This window comes from Anopheles arabiensis, chromosome 2 (genome assembly GCF_016920715.1).
Source record: "Anopheles arabiensis isolate DONGOLA chromosome 2, AaraD3, whole genome shotgun sequence".
In the NCBI taxonomy this organism is placed as follows: Eukaryota; Metazoa; Arthropoda; class Insecta; order Diptera; family Culicidae; genus Anopheles; species Anopheles arabiensis.
Window position 1 is genome coordinate 89,626,444 of NC_053517.1, and position 26,030 is coordinate 89,652,473.

Consider the following 26,030-nt stretch of genomic DNA (forward strand, 5'->3'; position numbering starts at 1 on the left):
AGAGTGAGAAAAAGAGATGAAACGTCGAAGATAAATAGAAGTCTGTTTTACGCTCCGGTCTGAATAGAGATCGTCTCCACTTGTGCCGTCCATCTTGCTCGCTGGACCTGGACCGTTCCGTTCAACCGGTCCAAACGGTGCAAGCTAGATCACTGTCTATACTCTTTTACGCTTTTAATGAATTTTTATTGAAAACCCGGTGAAGCTGGGCGCGCGCGTGTGTGTATGCACAAGAGCAGCGGAGAGGGTGTGGAATATTTATTCATGGAACTTGCTTCGGCTCTGTCTAAGGAGGGGGCACAAGTCCCTGCCCGTTCAGGGTTTAAACTTTTATTCATGCACACTTTACTCCCGGACTTGAGTAGTGTGGTTGTGTTGTTGTTTCTTAGTCACTTTCAGAAGCTGAAGAGAGAGAGAGAGAGGCGGGCGTGTGGAAAATGAAAGAAAAACCTGCGGACAATCTACCCGGCATTCACCACCAGCGGGAGATTGTGAGTGGTGATGGTACCGGTGTGAATGTAAATGCAGCATGTTAATCAAAGACAAACCGCTCTTTTGCTGCACCTCATCTCTTTCCGCCACACCCGCCCGTCTATACACTTAATCTCGCACTCATTTCACTGTAAAATTACTGATGCTTTTCCTTCGCTTTTCTCTCCCGTTGTTTATTTACAGAAAAATGTTCATCGGCGGTCTCAGTTGGCAAACAAGTCCAGGTAAGTGTAACGTTGGAATTGAACTCCCTTTGCCGTGCCGTATATGCGTCCGTATAATGACGGTGGGATGGTAATTGCAAGATTAGAAAAAGGTCGGTGCTGCTGTGTGAGTATTACGCTAGCCAAGATGGACACGGTCAAATGTGTCCCCGTGGGTGGGATTATGCTTTGCTCGACATAGAGATGTTATGTTTAAGGAAACCCCGCCTGTTCTAGCTCATAGGGGGGCGACAGGTGGCTTAAATCTCACCTTAGTGTTTGTATATACGTGCGTTTGCATTCGTTAGAGTAAGTGACGGAAATTTAATTTTATTTACAAGCTTAAGTCCAGTAATTTGGTCTAGGTTTTGTTTAAACTAAAACAAACAGTGTTATAATGATTATTCATGGTTTTTATGTGTTCGTGACTCGGGCAAGTTATACAGTTTTGGCGTAAAATAAAGTGTACTGTACACTTTATACTGTGTACTAAACAAAGTTGAGCGCTTTTTAGTTGGCATGTTTTTTAGTTGAACGCTAGATAATAGGCTGACAATTTAAAAAAAAAGCATGCGTTTGTTTGGAAAAACTGGTTTTTGAAAAATTTACAAAACTCTCATGGCCTGCCGGCAAAAATTTCAGAATTTTGTTGTATGGAAACACGTGCCAACTAAAAAGCACATATTCATTAGTTGGCAGCAGTGTTGCGAACGGTGATAGTCGTCGACATAAAATTTTACAAAATGATACTTTTTGAAGCATTGCATTCTAGATCCACGCATTCATTCGACAATCTTCGGAAAAAAATATCATTTGACACGATGATATTTTTTCTGCTACAATCATTTGACTTTTTGATTTTGCCGTACCTCAAGTGAACTAGATCTTCATCGAAAATGGGTCCTTTTTTCGTGTTTTCGCGTGAATTTCTATACTCCTGTAAGAGAACACCATTTTCGTGGTTCACTGAGTGAAAATATCAAGTGGTCTAATGGCTTAGTATCGGTAAACGCACGATTAAGCAGTTCTGGATTCTCACTGAAAAATGTCAAATGACATTCATTCTACATTTTTTACAATCATGTCATCGCAAAAGCATTGATTGTTAATGCACAAATGATTGTCGCTTTTGGAAAGTCGTGTCATGGTAACCATGAATATCATGATCAAAAAATGATTTTGACACCCTTACTGCGAATATCATAAAAAAAATGTCGACAATTAACAACACTGGTTGGCAGGGAATCGAAGTTCAACCAGTGAGTTCGGACTGTATTATTGTTTAATAACGTTGCTTTACTTGGAAGCAAATCTTTTGACAGCCCGGCTTTTTCCTGCCAAAATTCTTCATTTTTTATTTTTACGATTTTTAAAAGTTTCAAGTCACATCGATTCTTGATGGGTATAACTGTTTTGTGATATAATTAAAAATCTGCAACGAATAAACTGTTTTAAGAAGTTAAGAAGATAGAAATCTAAAAATTTTATTTTCCATAATCAATTGATAATTGATTTCGATAGTTGTGCACAAACGAAGATAGATTTCTAAATTGCTTCCTTTTTTAATTTTCTGTTTGAAATGAGTTGCACTAGTTTTAAAATAACGTTTCAAACTGCATTTAATATGTCTTCATGAAACTCATATAATTTGGCTATAAAAATAACTTCGTGCAAATCATACGTGGATTATGCAAATCAACCATTTTTCTGGTTGAAATAATTTAGACAAAAAAATCTGAGTTAGATGATTGGTTTCGTATGGAGTGTTGATAGGATTTTAGTCTCCAACTGTTAAGCTCCATGTAAATAACAGGGTATAGTATCGTGAATTGCCTCATAGTTGTCATTATGGCTAATTAAAACTGCAGCTTATGGTAATTTACGCTATGTGTTTTAATTAGTTGGAATGGATGATGAATTAGAAACTTTAGAACGAATTGAATAATTTGTAAGAATCTAAGGTTCTTGTGAAAATGTTATATACTTATAGATACAATTCTCCTTAGACAAAATAGTGGAGAAAATAAAAAGATGAAATAAGTTTCAATAATAAATCGTGCGAAAACAACCATTTTTAATGGCACGATTACAATCGCATAGCTTTTCGTTTTTAACATACCGCCCTACCAAACGATGTTTCCACTACCACCGACCGGTTTACAGGATTCGACAAATTGCTCCTGGAATGATGTTTCATCCGGAGCAAAATTGAAAATCAAGCCACATTAACATAGCCACCCAGAGAGCTGAAATGAACCTCCCGAAGGTAAATCTTGTCGGATGAGAGCAGCAGTGCGGAGCCAGTAACGCCGACCCTTATTCCCAGCAGATACACTATTCACCCGATGCGGCGAAAACACGCTACTACGCGCGTTCACTCCAACTCCTGAGCGTCGAAAAATCGATTCGTAGAAGGACGAAGAAAGGGGACTGCCACTGTGTGAGTGGCTTTTGCACACACGAGCACACCGGGGCGAAGCTTGCTGGTGGTGGTGCACGGGGCAAACCTGAGCCCCGAGGGGTCGGAAAGTATCAATCGTCTTAGCGGCTAAGCTGCTCGAGGTTAGAGCCACGCGGCCCGATTGCACACCTCCTGGTTGCTCTAGACAGCGAAGGCGTGTGATTGTCTTGAACGATTTCCACCGTTCCCTTGAACGTGTGCGGCGATGGGGTGTGTTTTATCGATGAAAGCTCTTCAAAGCTAAAGGGGAAGGGAGTGGTTGAATTCATGCGCTCCAAGGCACGCTCCTGCTTCTCCGTGCTACAACCCCCAAAAGCGACCTAGTTTGCCGTTTCGAGTGCTAGGTGTGGTGTGTAAACGTAAGCAACACTTGCCCGTTTGCGTTGCTGGGTTGCTTTAAGCAGCTACTATCAGGTTCCCTTTCTGCCACTGAAAACAATTCAATTCACTGGCTGCCCGGGGGTCGTAGATTCACTGTTGCAAAATTGGTACCACCATCGGGTGTGTGTGTGTGTGTGACTCCTTTTGCGGAGCGGGAGTGTGGTTGTGTAAATTTTTGAATATTTTATCCCCTAAACGATTCTGTCGATTTATGTAAACACCTGAAAATGGGCCTCAGACTCAAGCACAAACCCTCGGGGGAAAGCAAAAGAATTTTTTCGCGCACCTTCAAATTTTGATTTCTGCACAAGTTCTTTTTCCTTGTTCTGGTGTTTTTTTTTTTGCTCGACAGCCAAATCTGCCCAAATCTGCCCTTGGCCTCAGCCAATGGTGAATGATTTTTTCTTTGCTCTTCTGCAAGGTTGGTTAACGGTGAGAATTGATGGATGATTGGCGAATCCAAATGAAATTTTCGACTCGTCGTGTGCGTGTGTGTGTGTGGTGTGCAGTGTAGCTGCTGTGATGGATATTTATTTTTCCACCTGATCGGAAGAGCGGGAAATTTGGCGTGAAACTGATCACCTGCGGCTTTTTGCGATGCTGCCGACGTTTATGTGCAGTGTGAGGAGAAGAGGCCGACTCTTTTTCCCCTGCGGGTTGGTGAAATTTGTTCTTCAATCACAATCGTACCTCGGTGGGTTGACGATACATATTCCAATGCAAAAAAACTCAAATATTATTTTATTTTATTCCCCCAACGGGAGAAATACGGGCTATTTCGATGGTAATGATGATATGCTTTGGAGGGCGCAATCATTCGAGAACCAAACTCTACAGAGAATTCAATAAAATATCTCATCTGGCGGTGGAGTGTGTGTGTGTGTGTGGAAGGTTAAACATTGATCGACTCCACGCTGCCAACAGTTCCTTACACGACGATGGGTTGAGTTTTTGTTAATATACACCCGTGAAACGTGGCCCGGCCAGCGACATAGGTTCCATGGTACGCGTTTTGAAGCTGAGTGTGAAGCTTGTGAAACTCTTGCACCCGCTCGTGCGGTTCATTGAACCTCTCGCGGCCAGAACGGAGGCAAAATAGCAGCAAGTGTGCACCACACAAAATCACTCCAGTATACTAGTGCCACAGCCCAAAAAACGCGAACCAGTCGACCGCGACGAGCAGCAGTAGCGACCGGGCGAAATCGCTAATTTATTGCACACGGTTGCAATTCGGTTCCGTACATTATATCCTCATCGATTTCCGTACCATAAACAATGCCTCGGCCCAGCCGTTTCCACCACACACCCCCACGCCGGTGGGAAAAACAACCAACCGAAGCCGACGCCACGGATGCGGGCGTGTGTGAGTGGTACTTTAAGCATCGTTCCCGAGCCTTCGCCCGCCTTTTTGGGTGGGAGTCTTTGCCAGTATGGTACCGGATTCCAGGGGAAGGCTTTCCCGGCCATGGCACACGGTTAGGTTTGCGCGCTCTGTGGGCCACATCCAGAAGGAGGAAATAGCAGCAGTATGGTGAGCCTAGAGTCCCGTGCGCGCGTGTCTCGACGTATCTGACAGCCCGCGGAATGAACGGCAACCGACCGGCGTGTAGCGTAGGGATAATAAAACTGCGCGCGTGTTGCATGGAGGGGAGAGGAGGCCATCTGGTGTGTGAGGGGAAGGAGGAAAAAACAGAACCAAACAGTTGGGGCCAGTTTCGGTAGCGCGAGGGCATGTTTTTCCGCACTATTGGCGAAAAGCAGGTCCCATTTGGCATATTTCGATATTGGAAAGCATACTCGGAGGGGTTTTTTGGGGTTTTTACCGATGTTTTTTTTCTGTTTGCTGCACGCCCGCGCCTGTATGACTACCTTTCAGTTTTGTTTTTCACGTGGAACATGGATTTGGAATATGGCAGCGAGTGTGTGTGTGTATGCTCAAGGTCCTTGTCGAGCTGGAGTAGCATTGCGAAGTTGTACTGGATTCCAGGAGAGGGTCGGAAGAATCTCAGCAGTGTGTTTGTTTGGATTTATGGCAGATGAAGATTTTGTTGGCAAGGTGAGGAGGGGGGCAATGTGTGAGGTTCGTTATTAGTTTCGGATCCTTGTCTGGCGTTGTCCGAGAGTAGATTATCGTTAGGATGCAGAGGGAATGTGATTTTTAATTGCAGCAATGCTCGAAATGAGAAATGTGCGACTCCACTGATGTTGTAGAGCAGATGTTTTTATAGCACTTTTATGACATTCGATGTTCGATGTGTTTGGAATACAAGCATTGAGGTCTGAGAGGTTGAAAAAGTTTAAAAAACTTTAATATAAAATATGTTGACCCACTGCATTCTAGATTCTAGATATCTGTTCTGCACCTCAGCTCATCCAAAATCAATCTCTATTGACCCGCCGCACTAATGCTAGTGCTTTTAACGACCTCTGATAACTTTTCGACATCCCTAATCCATCGCACTACAGCTATTTACCCATTAACAAACAGCACAATCCATTGTGCAAATATGTTTCCAACCAAGCTTCCAGAGACCAAACGCTTGGCCGTAAAATCAACGACGACATCAACTTTCCCCCCTCCCGCACGGTACCAACTTCCCAAGGAATTCTCGTTTTCACACCAATCCACCGGTTAGCCTACTCAGCCGGGCCAGTCCGCCCAGAGAACCCAGACTGGATTATGTCAGCTTGTGTACACTTTGGTTACGCTGTGTCAAGCTTGCATCCGGATATCCGTCAAGTGGCCGCCCGAACCCTCACGGGGCTGTGCGGTGTGTTTTGCCATTAATATTCTTGAAACGTGCTGGCCATTCCCGAGATCAATTAGAGTGGCCAGTGGGCTGAGTCCTGCAGGTGGTACGACGTACCGTCGACATGGCATCGTTGTGTGCTTTGATCGCGTTGTGTGCTGTCCGACTTAGCCTCATCGAGGCAAAGGATGCTCAAATTTTAATGTCCCGTTTGTGGTATGGTATGGTAGAAACTCGCTAGTGGACGTGCGGAAAGAATCGTTTGCCCCACTGACGCTCGCTTTTCCACAGCACTAATCGGTTCTGGTTGCGCGATCGTCGTGAGTGTTAGTGATGCAAATATTTTCGCTTATCGCGCTTTAGTGTTTTTTGTTGTTGTGTGAGTGTTGTTGTATATTCTCGTATATTTAAGGTGCAGTGTCTGCCGATAGTTTGGAGGAGCGCTCGTGAGTACGATATATTGATTACTTAATCAATCGCTTGCCACCACCACCACTAATGACCAAACGGCGATACGAAGCCATCGGTCGAAAAGAAGCGGAGGCCATCGTCCGATACCGGGGGCCTATCAAGCCAGAAACGACGCGCAACGGTTCAGTGCCGCCCGACTCTAGGCTCTAGTGCGCGCCATCGAATGTATTGGCTATTTAATCGAATGTGCGAAGCAGCACACGATCCTGCTCTCCACGCATGGACGGCAAACGTTGCGTAATTTGTGTGTCCTCGGGCGGAAAATGTGCTGATATGAAAACGCGCGCTGCACGCGCTTTCCGGCCGCTCCCCGACGGCGGGGTCGTTTTACTGTTTCGTTTCTGGTTCTGCCCGCTGTTAAATGTGTTCGCTCCGTTCGGCGCGGTGGACCGCACTATAAAAGTAATGCGATTTTCTGGCACAGCATTCCTGAGGGGTTTTCTCAGGTGGGCATCAGTGGGAATGTGGTTGAGTTATGCTTTTCGCGTAGGAAACACGACGGTGTACAAGCGTTCCGGTTGGAATATAAATTAGCAGATTGCACCACCAGTGGCGCAAAATTAATTTCCATTCTCGTTGGATGACAGGCACGCCTTAAACGGTTTAAGCGTTATACGAACTAGTGCGCTCTAGCACCAAAGGATTCTGCGAAAGAGTGTTTGAAGGGATTTGTATGTGACTATGTATTTTTTGTATTTATTTCCTTTAATCAAACCGTGCATCTTGAAAAATTTAAACACAACTGTATAAGATCTTTTGCAAATGAGCGATAATTTCTGTAGATCACTTCATCTTACGACGTTAAAGATTGGCCGTTTTAATGGCTATTGTTTGTGACAACAAATCCCCCTTTTTAAATCTGCCATCTTTGAAGATTAATTCTCAGCACAGCCTATTGAACACAATAAACCGTGACAACTTTCAACGGCATTCAACCGCATCCATTGGACAGCTATTCGCTAATCGTTTATTGCCGTTTCTTGGAACTCCTCAGTTTTATCGGTTCGGTTCGTTGGCTCTAAACAAGCAGGCCATCCACCAGAAAACATGAAACGTTACGGGTTAATCTGTCTCGTAGAAGAGAACCTACATTATTACGCAGTGTGAGAAGGATTTGTCTCCATAAACTAATCCGTCGGTGACAAGATTCTTCTATAGCTCCTTTCAAGTATTCTTTTCATTGCGTGCTGGCAATCTTGGCGAAAGTGAATCGTTTATCATTACCCTCTCGGATGTTTGGATCAGCCAGTGTTAATGCCATCCCAATGAATGATCCTGGGTTTATTGCTATTTTTGTAATTATTTATAGCCATCCACCTTCGTAATGTTTGTCACCGAAATACCATCATTCCCGTGCGTAATCGTGAAAGTTTGTGGTTAAATTGTGTAATTAATGGGCTGCTTGAGCAAAGGAACAAAGGTGTTTGTTGAAACCGATTGGAAACTTGCTTGATGGTGGGGTGTTACCACTGTTCGGAATATTTAAAAACTCATTAACGTAACGCTTTGGCTTAGGTATTGGATTCGTCTTAAGATGGGCTTGTCACATCAGGCACATCGTCATCAACCACCGAACACTAGATCAGTCTTGTGGTCCTAACCTATAACGACAAATATCCCGGGCATTTTGTACACCGAGAGTGTTGCCACGGCTCTGAACCGGTGCTCCCTTCCGTACCGGTGAGATTGAGCGGTAATTGCGTTTGCGGGAGGTTAATTAACCTAAATTAATTATGTCGACGGATGGACTCGTCCTGCTTTGTTCCGGGCCTGTTTGTGTCATTAATTTTCCGCACTATACGCGCTCGGCGGCCTGTCATCCGGAACTGCCTTTAAATCTGTTTGCTGAAACGCTTACCGCTGGCGGGGCCGTAGTCGTTGATGAGATAGAAAAGGACTGTATTAAACTATGACTCTGGAAGGATATATGGAATGATGTGGGTAATGCAATGCCATTCGGTGGTTGTTTTTAGTGTTTGAAATTGTGCGAAATGTCCCAAAAGATATATTAGTACCAATAGTAGCGAAAATTATTATTTATGTAGTCGAAGAGGAGTGACAGGATTACCTAGGATTTTGTGTGATGTTTTTTCGCTTAATTTACGCTTATATGACTGTCGAGCAACAACATTAAGATTCTTTTCTGCGATGTGTCTTACAGTTCGCCACTTAATACCATGAAACAAGAGGAACCCGCTTGTTTTACTCTACGAGACATATTTTCTTTAAAAATTGCTGTCCTAACTAGAAAAAAATCAATTGAAACAACAGTAATTTTTAGTCAGGTGCAAGTATTAAAAAAGTAATTGTCATTCGTCGGTACCCCCCTGTCATTTAAATCATTCGTGCATTCCTTCACTTAATTAATTCTTTCGCATAACGTTGATGCAATAACTTTCACTTACATTTATTGACACCTACATTGTTCCTCGCGCGTTATGGCGTAATAAGACCGGCGCAACCGTAAAGACGAACTGGGGTACTCACATTCCTTTGCCATTTGTTCTGTCTTTGTTATTGGTCTTTGCACGAATATCGCACTGGATATTACGATCACAGAAAAGCATTAAACAGAGAAGAAGAAAAAAAAGACTCACACAATCTCTTTCTGCTCCGACTGTGCTCTCGACTGTCGTAAGAATTACCAACCCCTTCGCATTGTTGGCGTGCATTTTTATCAAAGATTCCAACTCAACGGCATTACCTGTGGAGGAGGGGGCCAAGACAAACTGCAAAAAATGGTATAAAAAACGAGCCAAAGAATGCAAATGGTTCCCAATCCTTTCTGGGGGTCTCCCTTGTTTGCGTGGTTTAGCTATGCTGCAAGCTATGCAAAAGCCCATAAACAAAGGATGAACGTAAGCGTTATGTCAACTGGATTAAAAGTTCGCCCTGCTAGTACACTTGTGTGGGCTTTTTTTTTGCTCTCAAAATTCCTCCAACAGCGAGATATATTTATGAGTTGCTTCACTTTCAAACTGCCACCTAGACGAACTCCTTCTGCTCAGCCAGTCCTAGACAATACGAACCACGCGGCATGATTCGGGTGGCGTATGTCACACTACGGCAAATGATGGCTACGTGACGAAATGTAATTAGCATCCATGAGCCCCAATGGTTCGCAGGCCCGGGCCCACATCTGTCTCGGGGTGTTGCGTTAAGGGCGAAGGATGACGCTGTGTGGTGTGTGGCTTGTTTTGCCAGTAGGAATGCATCTAGCCTTCCTTTGCCTTTCGTCGCGCCCGGCACTACGTCGTGGTTGGTCGTGTGCGTTGGACTGGCTGTTTTCAATTATTAAAAGACGCGTCGACTGCACGTCTCGTCACGGTGTAGCTGCGCGTGTTAGGCACGCGGGCGTGTGGCTGAGTGGTGTAAAAATTGTGCCCAATCTCCGGGTGGGAGAGCGATTCGCAGGGGGGCCAGCCGTGCATAGCTTTGTCTTAAAACGTTACCCTCGTTGGCAAACATGAAAAGCGACGTGTACTTTTCATCAACGCTCGGTGTGGCGTTCCGGTCGTTTTTAGGCGAAAGACGACATCTTGGCTTGCACCACCGAAGCTTTGAAGCCGCCCTTTTGTAAGGGGTCGGTTCGGCACGTCGGGTACCTAGCGGCCTCGGTCCCGGGATTGCCACCTTCCGATTATGCCCGGACACGCCAGACTCTTGCGGTGCAACGGGGAGATTCGCGTGAACGAGCGTGTTGCGCGTTTGGATCTAGCCGAGTGACAACATTGTTCCTTCCATCGCCACTGCAACCGAGAGCATCAAGCATCATCCGAAAGGAGGTTGTACCCTTTGCCGGCGCGTAGCCGTCCTGGTGCGAGCATCCGGGCGAGGTAATGACGTAATGGCGTCTGAGAGTGTGCTCCATGGTGCAGCACACTGGTCTCTCTCGACATTGGGTGGCGCTAAAATGTTACTGGAAAAAAAAGGCGAAAGAAAAGTCATCATCGGAATGAGGTGGTGAATTATGACCCGGCTCTTCGTCATATAGGGGTAGAGGAGAAGCACATGGTCCAATGCACTAGCAAACACACAATGTGGGATGGGGGAACCCGTGCAGAGAAGGAAAACACGGGAGTACGGGATGGGTACCCGTGCCAGGAAGCATAAATGAATGTCTAATGACAGCCGAGCGCGCAATGTATGAGCAACGTAGATGATGGGATGAAACGTAAGGATAACACCCTCCTGCTTCTCCCGTTCTAGACTTACGTTTGACTTTGGCAGGCTCCCGGGTGAAGCGAGCAAAAGCCCTCGTTTGCTCGGGATGATTTGTTAGTGGCAACTGGCGAACCGAAATCAACCTTTCTGGACGAGACACATATACACATTAAAACACACACGCACACACGTGAAGAATCCTTTCTGTGTAGCGGGTGAGTGAATGCTGATCGGAGTCTGGTCCCGTGATAAGCAAACGGTTGGATGGAGAGTGTTGCGGATGCGACGGAACCGTTTGATGGCTGCACACACAGACACATGTTTGCAAGAATGTATGCGCTTGCTACGTGCAGTGACGGGAAGGGATGAGGGCGATTTTAATTTTCTTCGAAGGACGGAACGACCGGTATCAAAAGTATGAAAAGAAAAGTCGTTCCGATAGCATCATCGCCGCGTGGCTCGGAATAGCTGTTCAGCCTAATGGCATATGCAGCCTCGAATGGGTTATTACCTTGGTGTTTTTATTTTAATTTTTACCATCAATGTTTTTGAATAACTACATATGCTTATGTGAGCGTTGACATGATTATAATTTTAAACATAATTTCGATGAGAATTTGATTGAAGAAATATGGGACCTACGATAACAGTTTGTAGTAGTTCAAATGAAAGAAAAAACAAATTGAAATGAAATTTTACAAATAAAGAATCAACCGGTGCATTCTTGGGCTCACAAGGATTAATAAAACATGTAAACATTTACAAGTCGTGGGCTCGGAGAACATTTTTAGTGAAATGATCTTAAATAATGTTAAAAAAACTATCATTAACATTTGTGTCCAATACGCTTCTTAAACGCTTCTTCATTTCGCTACATGCAGTCATGACCGAAGCGCAAAGATGCAATCGTCCACCCCTCGTACACTGTTTTTCACGCTTGCACCACCGATAAAGGGGGAATAGCAGAAGGCCACACACTCACACATGTTCAAACAAGCATAAAAAGTCACATTCAGCGTGTGTCTAGTGGCAGCAACGTAATGTTCACGTACAGCGTCACGTCAGGATGGTCTGTTGAGGATCACCCTGCTTGTGGATTGTCTGCCCGAGCGCTGGAGCGGTCGACTAGTACTCGGGTGGCCTTTGACAGGTCGCTGCACAAACGTGAATTATTATGTAGTGTGAGATAATGAGGGAAAATAGATATTTCATGTCCCGTAAGTGAAACAGGCACTTTCTCGGTGCGATTGTGTTTGTGCGTGGGTGGAAGGATATCCTCGGGCTAGCGCTACTTACCCGAGGCTGTTCATCTTCCTGTACGGCACTACAGATACTGCGAGATTTAGCGGCGAAACGCTTCGGGCGAGTGTGTTTATGCGCGTGCAAATTTAATTGCAGTGGCCAAAAAAAGAACATACCCGTGAACTTCAGTGAAGGGTTGCAATGCACCTGCCCCGTTAGAGGGAGAGGGAAAGTGCGAGGATGGGCAATGCTAATTCGTTACCAAAAGGACGATGTAAATGAGGCGCAAAAATGTGTTCAAATTAGCTCAATTTGCTCGCAAAACCGGCGCAATGTGGTTGTTCATGACGTCGCGGGTTTGTTGGGCTGCACGCTTTGGGCTTGAAGATAATTGTTCCTAATTTACAGTGTAATAGCATCACGTGCGTGTAATAGTATTACGTAGTATCACAATTTAGATCAACAATAACAGTTCCTACGCACAATTTGTGATGGTTCAGTGTGTTTTATAGTTTATTTATATTTTAATTATGACATATCTTAATCAGTTGAGAAAAATATGGAAAAGTGGAGAGGCTTGTAAAAAAATCCTGCAATTCATTTCAGTTTTCAATACCAGAAAATAAAACGTGATGAAATAAATAATTAAATCAAAAAAAAAAAATCGACCAATACGAGTGCAAACTAAATTATTATTTTTACGACGAAATGTATCACAACATGATGAATCATTCATTTCCTCTGAGTGTTCATGGTTGAACATTGTGAGATATGATAGGGAACATTTTTCTTAATCGTAGCTATAAGTTAAAAGGTGATGAAAAGCTTGACTAGCATTAACGCCATCTTCACAAATCAGTTTAATGAATCTGAGCCACTAGTGAGCGCTTATCTTTTGACGCTAATTTTGACCCTAGCGTGATCGACGTGATATTGTCCAACTTTAGGTGGCGTTATCAATTAAACGCACATTCGTTCCTATCACTAGCAGTTGATAAAACAAACAAATCACAGGAGTGAAACCGATGGTTTGCTGCCAAAAATGCTTTCTCTTTCTCATGCACTCATTTCTCATGCACTCATTCACCTCTGCTTCTTCCCCAAAAACTCATCCATTTTCAAGCTACCAAAGTTCGAAGTTGACTTCCTTTTCGGAGGTAATTACTTTCGCCCATTTTTCGTACGTAATCAACCGCCGTTCGTCGTTTGCGTTTTACGGGTCTCCATTTTGTTTGCTTTTTTTGTACAGTTGGTTGTGGAAAGGAGGTGAGAAGGAGGAGACAGGGTGGAATATCAGTTTTATGGTGTCGCTTTTCGTTAGATAATACAAATGGAATTGAAATCCCATGCAGAGAGCCGCACCGGAACCGCCAGTACGGAGCGTCGCTTTGAAGGATGATGGTTGCCCAAGCGTGCATAACAGGAGGAGGCGGCACGGGGAGCGGTTGTGTTTGGGCCACTCCTTGTGCCAGGCTTTCACCGGTTTCGCTGCGGTGGTTAGATCGTTGGGCGTTTTGTTTTAAGTTTGGTGCAAAAATGAGAATCTTATCGCCGTCAGCCGACCGTATCTTTTTACCCTGCGGCGTGTGCAGCCGATAGCAGCCGGTGGAAGTATTTTTTAGCTTCTTTTTGTTTGCCGGTGGTTGTTGGGGTTGGGGTACGCGATCGTATCGTAAATTTTTCGTACCACCATCAACGGCCGCTGTGTGGCGCAGTGTGAAGTGCCCTTTGAATGACAATCAACCCACGCGAAGAAGCGTACATATGCCAGCCACCGGGGGCTCCGTGTGTACGTGGGCGCGGGGTTTAATGGGGCTTGGGGGTTGTGCGAAACAATTCGAAGCATTTTTACGGCCATTCGATCTATCCGTCCGTCGGGTGGGAGTGTGTTTGGACAGGCACATCCTTGCCAACCAACCGCCCAGTCGGAGTCGGAGTTAAGGAGGGTCTGCTTTGTAAATTCCAGAGGTACACACTTCATGTGGATCTTTTGACCATCAAGTGGTGGAAAAGCAGTACTCGAATACAGCAGACTGGCGTACTCGTCGGTGCTGATGTATCTCCGGACAGTGGTGATTTTATTTTCATTTCATCCTGGCAACGATTTGTTGTCCGCCCTCTGCGCTTTTCTTGTGCTGGTAGTATCGAGCGAATCGGTACTTGAAATGTATGCACCATTCAGGGAAATTACTCTCATCCATTTAGGACCGTCCACCGTCCGGGGAAGGCCTGGATCAGGACGGAAGCTTTTGGAACTGTGCGAAGCATGTAAATGTCTTCGAAGTAAATTGATAAATTAATCATACGCCGATTGTTCAGTGGTGGGAAAATTGAATTAGGTTTCTCGCTCGAGATATGGCAAATGGCTGTTAATGGTGAATGCTGAAGACAGTAGTAGAGCGATGCTTTTAGAAAGCCATATATTACATTGTACAGATGGTTTATTCGAGTGACAGATAAAAATAAGTCAATTTGTTAGTAATATTAGCAGCAAATGTGCAGCTTGAAATGATAAACAGCATCACGATTAGTTAACCTCAAGATAATGTTTGTCATTGTGTTAAACATTAATGCAACATACACACCTCCCTTAGTTGGATCGTAGGCACGAATGAACCATGTTTCGTGAAACATTCCTCCAACAGTGTGTGCCTGAAATGGTCTTAAATTTTTCCACAAAAACTTGCAGCGACATTGAAGCGATACCGCGAGGAAACGATACGTCGGTAAACATTTGTCCTTCCTCGGATAAGTCCATTATCCTTGAGCAAACACATTCCACCTCGCCTTCGCCTTCGACCGAAAAGCGGGAAAAGATCCCGCTGATATCCTGTCCACAACTGAAGGGGGAACGACATTTCGGTAAGGTGGGGAAGAGTTGGTTTGTTGAAATAAAAATCATTTTCACTTCCCATCTCCTCCTTGTCATCCTGTGCGTATGCTGTACGTATACATACTTTTTGGCTTTAATCGTAGTACCGTAACATGGTTTGTCTCACCAGCACCGTGTGGAAAGTGTAGGGAATGGAGGGGCGGTGCGTACGATAACTAAATTCGACACAGTACATTTACATCGATTATTTCCTCTTTCTCTTGCTGCTTCGGTGTCACCCTGATTGCAACCGGATATATCTCACGCAGGACACGTGCCACGGGTTAGATTCTGCTTTTGGTGAAGATTTATTTATCCTCAGATCCCGGACAGGCAGGGGACGGTCGAGAAGTTAGCACACAGTCGGTAGGTTCCGGGTGTGCTTTGGGGCACTGGGAAGTTATCCTTTGCGGTGGTGGTTCACTCCGCACCATTGTGGGATGCCGGGAACATTGGTTCATCGGTTGACCGGTCGCATTCCGAAACGGGTGGGGGTGGGGCATGAAATGCTGGTGTGAAAATCATCATCCTGTACCTTGTCGAGAATCACTCACTTTCAATCAAGGGATGCATAGCAGCTTCCAGGTTCGCCGTAGGAGCTGCCGGCAACGCGGAACAAGTGGGTACGGGGTTTGGGATGATGGTTAACTCTCAATCGTTTTCTCTCCCATTCGGTTGCTCCTCGCCCAAAATGTAGACCATCCGGTCGCATTCGAGCAGAAGAGCGTTGATTGCGTGATTCGTCGGTTTTGTTAGCACGAGCTTACGTTTTTCCCTTCGGTATATACGTGTTGCCAGGGGATGAGGTTTGCCGGAATGTTTCTATTGGAAACATCGAAAACCTGGCAGGAAACCTTCACCACAGGAGGTTGGGAACAGTTGTTTTGGGGCGATGGGTTTCTCCCTAAATTGACTTCTCAACCAACTCGGCCTTTGTATGTGCTGGCCTGCTGCAAAATGAGCAACATGCTGGTGGTGGATGTCCGCGAACCCCGAACCCCAACATACACATACAGAAGATGAAGGATTTCCTTCGACATTGAGGCACGTTTTGATAATGGATTTTTGGCTCCAATGCGATACGCCGTTGGCTCTGAAGGGGTCTAAGAAAAATATTGGTGTAGTAAACCGATCCCTTAGCATCATCCGTTGCTCGGGATCGACAGGAAATCACGAACATATTTTGAGTACGAAAAGATGAAGTTAAAGTTCGATGATGTGTGGGCACCGAGGTAGTAGCACACTGCCGCGTGCAGTCCAGTTCCCAAGCCCCTTTCCCCTGCTACGATGCTGACGGTGCTGAAATGGCTTGGAATATAAATCTCAAACTACCGCCGCTGCTTTCATCGCGAAAATGATAGTTAATAACTTATCGATGATGCTGTCCGTACGGTGTGAATCAGCGTTTGTACCATACTCCGGACGCGTGCAGTCAGCGGAGAGCGCGGTAAATGACTTTTTGCTCTGTCTCGGACATTCCGACGGACAAGCTCTGGACGAGTATAAAAATCCGGCATCTGTAACAGAAGCCACAGAAGCAAGCGGGCGATCTGAAAACAAACAAGATAAATAGAGAAACCATCTAAAGCGCCATTCCTGAGGTTAAGTTTGTGTGTGTGTGTTTTTTTCTCGTTCTCGTACTGTTGTTGCCGCGTATTTAGTACCGTTTCCGGTGCCACACGACACAAGCACACGGTTCGCCGTTGGTCACGTCAGGAATTATGAGCAATTACGGCACGCGATCCCTCGGCACGGGTCGCGGTTGGTTCTGCAATTCCGGATACGATATAATTTATGGGGTGTCCATAAAAAAGCACTTGGAAAGATTTTTTGGACCGCCAACCGTCGGGTCCGACAGAAGTCGGAACGCATTGTCTCGGAAGCAGGCCCGCGTGGAAGCTGCTTTGAACGTTAAAACGTTTCACGGCTCCTACCAGATGGTTAGGACGCGTGAGCGTGTTTCTTCATGAAAAGGAAATCTTTAGCACTGGTCTCGTCCCTTTTGCTATCTTTTGCGTATGGCGCAAATGCTATCGAACCGCTGTTTGGCGAATCTTAAAGTTATCATCACCCCCGGCGACGGTGCGACCGCAATCATCCATTCCCCTTTTATGAAAATTTGAACGATCGAAACCGGTCAGATTATCAACCAGCTTGAAATGATATATTAATCATTTGTTCCGGCCGGCTAGGTTTTCGGTGCGGGCACTCTCGCTGCGAGTGGCCTATTATAACCGCCACAAACCTCGAGATGATAAAATCACGTGCATGTGCGAAACCGAGGCGATACATACACACACATCCATCCGTCCTGTTTAGGACGGTTGCATGCTGTAATAGACGTCCCTGGGGGAGGTAACGCTCTAAACACTGTGGAGGGTGAGAAAATGCTGCATTTAATGGGACTGACTGGAATCATTTTCCAGTCCACTGTTTTTGTCATGTGTCGCCACGTCGACAGCAGCTAGGTCAGCTGGAATGGATTACGGCGATGAATTTGTGCGTGCGTGTGTGTGTGTGCGCTCGTGTTGGAACACTGCGCAGAGAGGGGAAAGGGAGAAATGTGTGAAATTTTTGTCAATGCCACAAGTATGCCACAGCCTTGGAGATGTGCGGCAGGGAGACACTGATGCTGAGGTTCGGTGCACTGAAATGGGTAGAGCTCATCCAGGATACAGAATCCAGAATCCGGTTGTTTCGACGTTGAAGTTGATGGAATTAATTCGATATGGTTGTTTTTCGCCCACAGGATGGGTGATGTCTGTGTACGTGACGGTAAGAAATTATATTATCAGCTAATAATGTTTGCTCATGAAACATGCCAATCGACGGACCGGCGCGCAGAGGGTACGCGCTTAATCCCCGATAAATAGATAAACTGATTATGGTGCATTTTTATGTACACAAAGCTGTAATTGAAAATTGGATTATTGCAGGTAACGTTGAGCAGGTTCCGTGCTGCGATTAGCATCACACCATGATACAGTGCGAAGCGTGGTGCACTTGGCTTCGATATTAGTGTTGTCATTTGTGGGCATAATAATAGGGATGTGTTTTTTCTCAAAGTGATAGTATGTTTTATTTGTTTAACCTGTTCTCTACTGTATTGCAATAACATTATTTCATGGTTTATATTTAATTTAAAAGGCAATCAAAATAGACCTTAGCCGCCATTACATATGACGTATGAAATGAAATGATGGAGAATCTTCAGAACCTTCTGTTATTGTTTAAGATCTTTGTTACCAACAAGATCCACCAGTGGCAAAGACCTTAAAAACCATGTTTTACAAGATAAATGCTACAGGAGTAGTAGTAATTGAAGCTTAACTAACACAATATGACACGCCACGAGATATCAAAACACAATATGACAGATAACCTCGATTTGCATATTAACGGTTCAAAGGCCTCAACTGTTTAAGGTACTTCCTGTAGAGTTCTTCTATCAAATTCTAGTCTGAGTAATGACGAGTAAGATTCTAGTTGGAGTCTTTGAGCTATAGACCATGTACACTCATAAATAATAGGCTGCGCTTAACCTTTGACCAGTTCCTCGCTATTAAACCTGTTCACTGTGCCATTTTGGTATACGTTTGGTTGTACTACGCTTGAAAAAACAAACCGGCACGCCAGACTGCATGGTAAAACAACTTCAGCAAAAGAAAAGCCTATCATCAGCTGTATTTCACACTCGCTTGCAGCTTTTTCGTTCCGTGTGTTTTTTTGAGCACCTTCACACGACCTACTTTTCACACGAGCCGTTGTTGACGAAACGCGTCGGATTATGACGCCTGGCGTGCGAGAGCAGCCCTGCAGATGCTGCAATCTCCGGCCTTTCCCGGAAATGGAAAGAAACACACACACACATACACTCACTCGCTCTTTGGTGTATCAGCATTTCATGTTTACGCGCCTCAACGGCAATACACTTCAGAAGTCTTCTGAAGGCTCAAGCAAAAAATCGTTACGCCTGCCCCGCCACTCACACGGAAGTGAAAATGCTTCTTGCTGTGAAAATATTCCAGCTTCCGTGTACCTCCTGCTTCTGTGAATGAAATTCTTTGCCGGGCGTTAGAGAGTCAGGAGTGTATGTGTGTGTATTTATTTTTTCTCCCGCTACTGTGCACAGCGCCGGTGTTACGATTGTGTGTATAATTTCATTAAATATTTACTCCGAAAATACACACGTTCATTACCAGGGCCGGCCGCATGCCGTCTGAAAGTGGAGGACGATAGCGGTAACAATTCAACCACTTCGTGCGCTCGTCTTATCCTTGTTGCGAAAACGTTGTACGGGTACGCTCACGGGAAGTAGGAAGGATTCATCTACCACCAGCACCAGCACCAGCAGTGTCGAAATCGAAACTGCTCGAATGGTTGTGACATGAATCTTACATCTCCTGTGTGCTCTGGTTGCGCTTGGAGGATATCCGGCTGCCGAATGCGTTGGCTGATGCAATTAAGGCAGGAAATGGAGGTGGCATGTGTGTGTGTGTGAACGAGCTTGAAATTGGATGGTATAAGTGGTGTATAAATGAGCAAAATCAATTCTCTCCCTTAGTCGTGCGCTGTTTTTGTGCTGAAATGTTAAGCCCCTTTGCTGGGCCCATGCTAGTTTTCAAAAAAGTAAATGAAAACAGTATCATCTTAAAGTAAAAGCAGTTAAAACCATGCCATTTAAATACGCGTTCGTAGATGTTCTTGCTGAGGAACGTTAATCCGGACAAACAGTGGCAAAAGTAAATAAAACTTTGCATACCTTTTAGAAACCTCCCCACCACCGGTTTGGGAGAGACGGGAATAAAAAACCACCACACGCCCGAAAAAACCTCTCGAGGCAAAGTGTGCCACTCAAATGAAAGCGAGTGGTGAAACAATTGCAAAAGGCCCCGGCAGAAAGCACCTTCAATTTCCGGCCGGGGCATATATAGTTCGCCTTCACTCGTTCGCCTTTGTCAGGTTGCGTTGGCGTTGGGAGTCCAAAGTGGAATAAAAGCATCCCGATCCTCTTGACGATCTCCCCGCGGCCGCGTGCACACGACGGTGGTGGTTAGTTGGTGCCGCTGTTACCACTCAGCCAAAGTCAGAACAAAGCAGGACACAGGAAAGGAATCGCAACAAGAGGGAAATAAAACTGCAGAAGAATTCAACGCAACGGCGATGGAAGAAATTGTCCTGGAAACAAATTCCCCCCCAAGGGCGTTGCAGAACCGCACGGGGGGGGGGACAACGAATGAAGCTAAACTAAAACGTGCAGAAGGACACCACCACCAACGTCGAGGCGGGTGGATGGAATTCCGAGCAAGTCGAGGTGTTCCCTCCGGGGAAGCTGTGACCGAGAATTACAAGAGTATGCGAGCGCATTCCACTTTGGTGGCAAGAGTGTCGGGCGTAATGAGAATGAGATTAGTTCTACCGGTGGCGCCGTGCGGGAACTGGATGACACGGAACCGTTGCCGGAAGCTTCATCTTGAAGTCCGAAGAGCGCGTCCGAGAAACAAAAACAAATCAAGTGATGCTACACAGCAAGCGAAGACAGCAAGGTGTGGTGAATTGTTTGTCGCCTGCCGCCTTGTCCAGTCGTGTTCTGTTCCATGGTGCATGGAACAGGGCGCGGTGCTCGGTTGATATGAAATCTAATTAGCACCTGAGTGTTAAATCAATTAGAAATTCGAAAAATGCTGCCACCGGCACTTTTATTTGATAGGTTTCCACTTAGTTCGCTTTCCGCTGTTTGTACTGCTGCACGTTCGAGCAAGCATGAGGGTCGGGAGTGTAGTTGTTTGTGTTCTGTCAGATGTTATTATTCCATTTGTCTGTTTCGGTTCATTTGTTAAAACGAGTTACCGATGGCAGGCTGATATGTTTGTTGATGTGCAGTGGAATTAGAGATTTATTGCTCTGAGAGGGGAGAGATGGCGGTAGCGGACTTGAAAGAAATATGTTTTATGTTGTAAAAAAAAAAAAACAAAGTTAACGTCTCTTTTGCCGGAGGAGCCGCAACGAAACACGTGTAAACATTTTGTGACAGCTTCACAATTTTATAACCTAGTGATGCCAATCAATCAAAGGCAAGAGTCCCGCGGCACAATGTGATCGTTGGGGGCCCGATTTCTTGACAGAACCCGGATATCGAATGTGTCTGTAATGTGGAAATGACTTTTAGTTTCTTTATTTTCATCAACTTTGGCTCAGTTTCGACGCGACGCGATTGTTGTACTGTTTTGTGGACCCTTGAAGTGAGGGATACCCGAAGTGGGGTTGATTTATTTTCTTTCATTTTTTTGTCCAGTTGACAATGGACACATAACCAATCCAACGCAACGGAAACTTTTAGCCCTATGTGAGGACATGCGTGCGTGTGTGTTTGTTCACGTATAGAAGCCGGCACGATACGCGGGCACACGACACTAACGACCAGTTGCGTACAGGCATGCGTCACGGTTCGGGACGGGCTGTGGACGTTGTCCTTAGAGCCGCCGTCGTCCTGACAATCTTTTTCAAACGTCCAACCAATTTAGTCGAGTCCGCACGTTACGCATGAAGTAATCCACAAAGTGTGTGTACCGGGCAGAGAAGGGTAGCGTTCGTCGGACTGGAGGCGCTGGGAAGCGGCGGTGCATGATTGTTTCCGTTTCGCTTGAAATCAACCCATCAACGCGCGTGAGTGTTTCCGGTTTGTGGCAATGCGAAGAGGGCCTAGGCCGGCGGGACCGGTGGAGACCACACTTGGCAAACACAGCACGGGGCAGAGACTTTTGGCTTCCGTGGAAGGTTTGGCCTGTTTTGGTAAACGAGACAGATGACGGAGTTGATACGTGTTTCCCCCGAGAGATGTTGGTCCGATCGTCCGGGGTGGTCTAATGTGTCAGTTCTGGAACGCGCTGTGGAGATGCTCCTGGGGAAGATGAAAAGTTTGACTTGACTGGGAAATTGGACGAACAGTTTAATGAAGTTCATTTGCTGGGAAACAAGATGGATAGGTTTACTGCTTTTTAGTATTAATTTGGAAGTCGCGTAAACCTTGGCTCCTCCTCATGAAACATGCTGATTCCGCAAACATGCGAATGATTTGATAAAAGTTAATAGCTTCATTTAGTCTATGAAACATGAGAAAGGTGGTATCAAAGTGATAATTGCTATCTTGTGAAGTTCATTAAATTGTGATGGTGAACACTTTTTGTAACAGAACTACGAATGTCATTTTAGATGTTTTGTTTGTTTGTTTTCTCTCGTCTTCAAAATTTTATATTTTTAGAGGCCTTTTATATACTCTATTTTTGGCAAAACATGTTAAATTTTCAACGCTCAAAAGATCCTGCAATGTTCTGTTTTTTTTTAGTTCAGCTATAGATGAGAGGAATAGATTGAATTCAGATCCGAGTGTTATAGACACATAGCAAACTGCAGTGATTTATTCGACAGATGAATTCACTATTGATTTTGGATAGGAATAGAACCGCCAGGCACAATCCATTCTACGTGATAGCTCAGGTTAGGAAGGTGCTTTCACGTCATTTTATTATTGTTAGATAACGCTAAAGTTGAAGAGATAACGATTATGTATGCTATGCTCTTTTATAAGTCATTTTAATTAATTGACCGTAAAATATCCTCCCAGTATGTGCTCAATATATTGAAGTACACAGAGGAAACATCCTGCAGTAGGCTTCTTAAATTTCAAAAGAACAGAACGATAAACATTTCTATCTTCTCGCATACGCACGTGTGTGTATTCTGGGAACACAGATAGCATGGTATCGACGTTTTCGTGACCCCATAACTTCTGTTCCAAACAAGGGCTTGGGTGTCTGTTTTTGTGTCGATGAAAGGAGGACGTACCTGTCGTACGCAAAAATATATATCAAGCCCACCTTCTCGCCTCTACTGGCCGGGAAGATCCGAGGATTTTTTTTTTGAGTGTCAATGGTGAAAGAATTATGATTACGGTTGAAAGCATTTTATTGCTCCGTGCCCGGATGTCCGATTCTGAGTTGGCCACCGCACTACTACTACTCCTGCTGCTGCTGGCAGAGCACAATATGTGAGCAGTCTCTTCCGGGACGCAGCGTGGATGTTTATAAAAAAAGAAGACAGCAGACAAGGTGTTTTTTAAAGTGCTGTTCAGCGGTAAAAAAAAACATCCACCATCCTGATTATTCCTCCGTTCGCCGGCTGATTCGACGGACGGAACGAAGAATATGCTCCAAAAGCAGCATCAGCAGCAGCGCCAGAAGCTACTACGACTCTGTTGGGCTAGTAGCGTCCCGATAGGCGCCACTAACGAAGGCAAATAAACAACGGCAGCCGGTCCGACGAAAGACCTTTTCGTTTGAAGAGCTCACCCGGCGCGTATGTGTGTGTGTTGCGCGTTGTGTTCGTGGTTGTTAGTGGTGTTAAATTTTATGGCACATAAACATGATAAAATGGCTCGCGTGAAAATAGATTGTCACCGGCATGAGAGGTCAAAAGGGAGCGGACAAGATGAAGTGTTTTTTTTTCGGTTGTTGTTGTTGCGAAGGAGAGATGTTTTGTCCAAAAGGCTGCTGAATTGCTCTGTACAGGGTTGTGATTCGGCGATGGAGATGAAATCGTTAAAAGAGGTTGGAATGATTTTCCTTGGACAGTTTTAAACAGCACATCTCAATTAAAACCATTTATGCTGATGGAAAATGGAGGATATTGCACGTTTTCTATTTAAAAAATGAGCAAAATGAATCACACCGAACCCAGATGGGTGAGCACAATTGGCACTAGCAGTGGATTGAAGTGTGTTTAAAACTCTCCTAAATTTAAAACTCTATCGGGACTGTCTGTTCGTCCGTGATCGTAATTTTCTTTTGCTGCCCAAAAGGTAACCCTTACTGCTGCCCCCTCCCCCTCCGAATTCCTTGTTGAATCGGAAAAACGAGCTTTCGACTTACGCTTCACCAGCTCAACCTACCATGCTCTTTGGAGCGGTGGGGGGGGACGTCGTGAGCGTTTCGGAAAGTTATCCCATTTGCAGTGGTGGATAAAATCGCTCTTTCCTGGACGTTTCGTTTCCAGTTCAGCTTATTGATGGAGTATAGCGTGCAGTAGTAGCCGTACTGGGGGGTTTGAAGCTTGAGTGGAATTAAGGGAAAATGGAACACCGACTAAGAGAAGCTAGTTCGATAAATTTACATGGAGTAAAACTTTCGAAAATCAATAGAAAGAACAAATCCCCAGGGTGCTTTTGCTATGCACTAATCCCAGATCACGATCGGGGCGAGTACGAGTGGTTCTGATGCTGCTGCTGTTGCCAGGAACATGGGTGCTTTTAGGTTCGTCGGAAAATTTGGTTTGATTCAATTTTACGAACCCTTACGGCTTAGATCATACGAATAATTGAAATGAACTTATTAATTTTCAACATTTTGTTTGTTATTTTTTGAACCTTTTTTTTTGAAGATTGTAGATAATAACAAATATTTTTAAAATAATTGTATACACCTTCCACACTTCTTCTGTGCTAAGCTAAGGCAGCAGCAAACACTGCATCATCAAAACTCTCAATTGAATTTCATGTTCATTCACTCTGTTCCGGGGGCTCTCTTCGGTATTTGCTTTGTGTGACTGCTCCATCTATATTTCCCTCGCAAGCGCGCCGGCGAAGCACAACTAGTTCCGATACACCGGGCCCAGTCAACCAGTCGCACACTTATAAAGAGATTATTTAATGAAAAGCGCCAGTGTGTGCGCCCGGTGTGCGGTCGCCATTATCCTTAGCCCCGGTTCTGTCCGTGCTGTTGCGGGCGGTCTGGCTGCGTCCGGAAGTGCAACGCGACGGAAAATGGTGGAACGCGCCCCTTCTCCCTAGGACTGCACGGGGAAGGAAAAGCCAATGGGGCGCTCATGAAAGTGTCGTTTGCTCGTTTTGGGAATTTATCATCATCGTTCCACCGTGCACAGCTGCTTCAACGTATGTGGCGATTTTGTGTGGGTGTGTGTTGATGTTGCTGTGTTTAGGTTAAGATAGAGAAGCTGGGCGCGCGCTGCCTCCGATTCGCTTCACACACAGGGGAGACTACACGGTGTGACACCTTTCGGTGCATATCGTTTAATCCTCGGTTGTTTTTATCCGGGGATGTAGCCTTCTACGCCGTTTTACTTTTTTGCTCTATACGGTCCCCAACCGTTTTTGTTAAGGATCGTTCGAATCGGGATCATCGAGCGCGGTTTTTATTTCGTTGGCCGTTTTGTTGTTGTTGCTGTCTTGCTTTTGAATTCTTTTATTGTGCTTTTGTATACCGCTGCTACCCGGGTTCAACCGGGAGGGGAAGCGAATTAAAATCGCACTATGTAATGAAAACGCTCACTCAGGGAGCGATCATTCGTGGTGATCCTATTTAGAATGGGCTGAAACAGCTGAAAAGCGCGCCAGTGACCCACGTATGGCTTCCAGCCGGAATTGGGAAGTGAACTTTCTGTCGCTTCTCCCGGATGTGGCCGCAGCGGATGCTCGGCAAGCTCTGCCGGTGGGCAGATTATTTTTCCTTCCCAGCGTCGACGGCAGTGGTGGTGGTGGAGTGAAATCAGGTCGTAGCCATGGTGACCCGGAAGCTGAGGGAAAGACACGGAGCCATTCTGGGAAAACCCGTGCGCCCCGAGTGATGATGAGTGGAGTCTGTGCACAAATTCTTGCTGGTGACGGCAGGCTGGTACAGAACTGTGGTAGATTTTTTTATTCTTCTTCCTTGGCAGCGTTGATGACCTTCTGTGCCGAGGGTTGGTTTTTGTTGATACATTTATTTTATACCTTTTTGTCGCTGCTGCTTTCATTAAAACTAAACATTCCCTTCGCTCGTCGCTTTTAAATGTCTCACTCGAAGCGTGGACCGGGTGAGTGTGGTTGATGCTATGATTGGATTCATTTTTATGTCCCGTCTTGGCGTCCCAGGTTCGAAAAGAGGCTGGTGAGATTGTTGCTAGTGTAATGTACGTGGGCGTGGTATTTTTTTTTGTTTCGC

The 26,030-nt window shown here is 45.2% G+C and overlaps 1 protein-coding gene across 11 annotated transcripts in view; it reads left to right on the top strand.

Moving 5' to 3' along the window:
• Window positions 1-26,030, top strand: part of LOC120896128 (RNA-binding protein Musashi homolog Rbp6) — a 592,490-nt gene that overhangs the window by 89,784 nt on the left and 476,676 nt on the right. For all 11 annotated transcript variants that reach the window (XM_040300013.1, XM_040300010.1, XM_040300009.1 and 8 more), the window contains one exon: window positions 676-716. In XM_040300013.1, coding sequence (XP_040155947.1) covers window positions 676-716 — 41 coding nt within the window. The remainder of the gene's footprint in view (window positions 1-675; window positions 717-26,030) is intronic.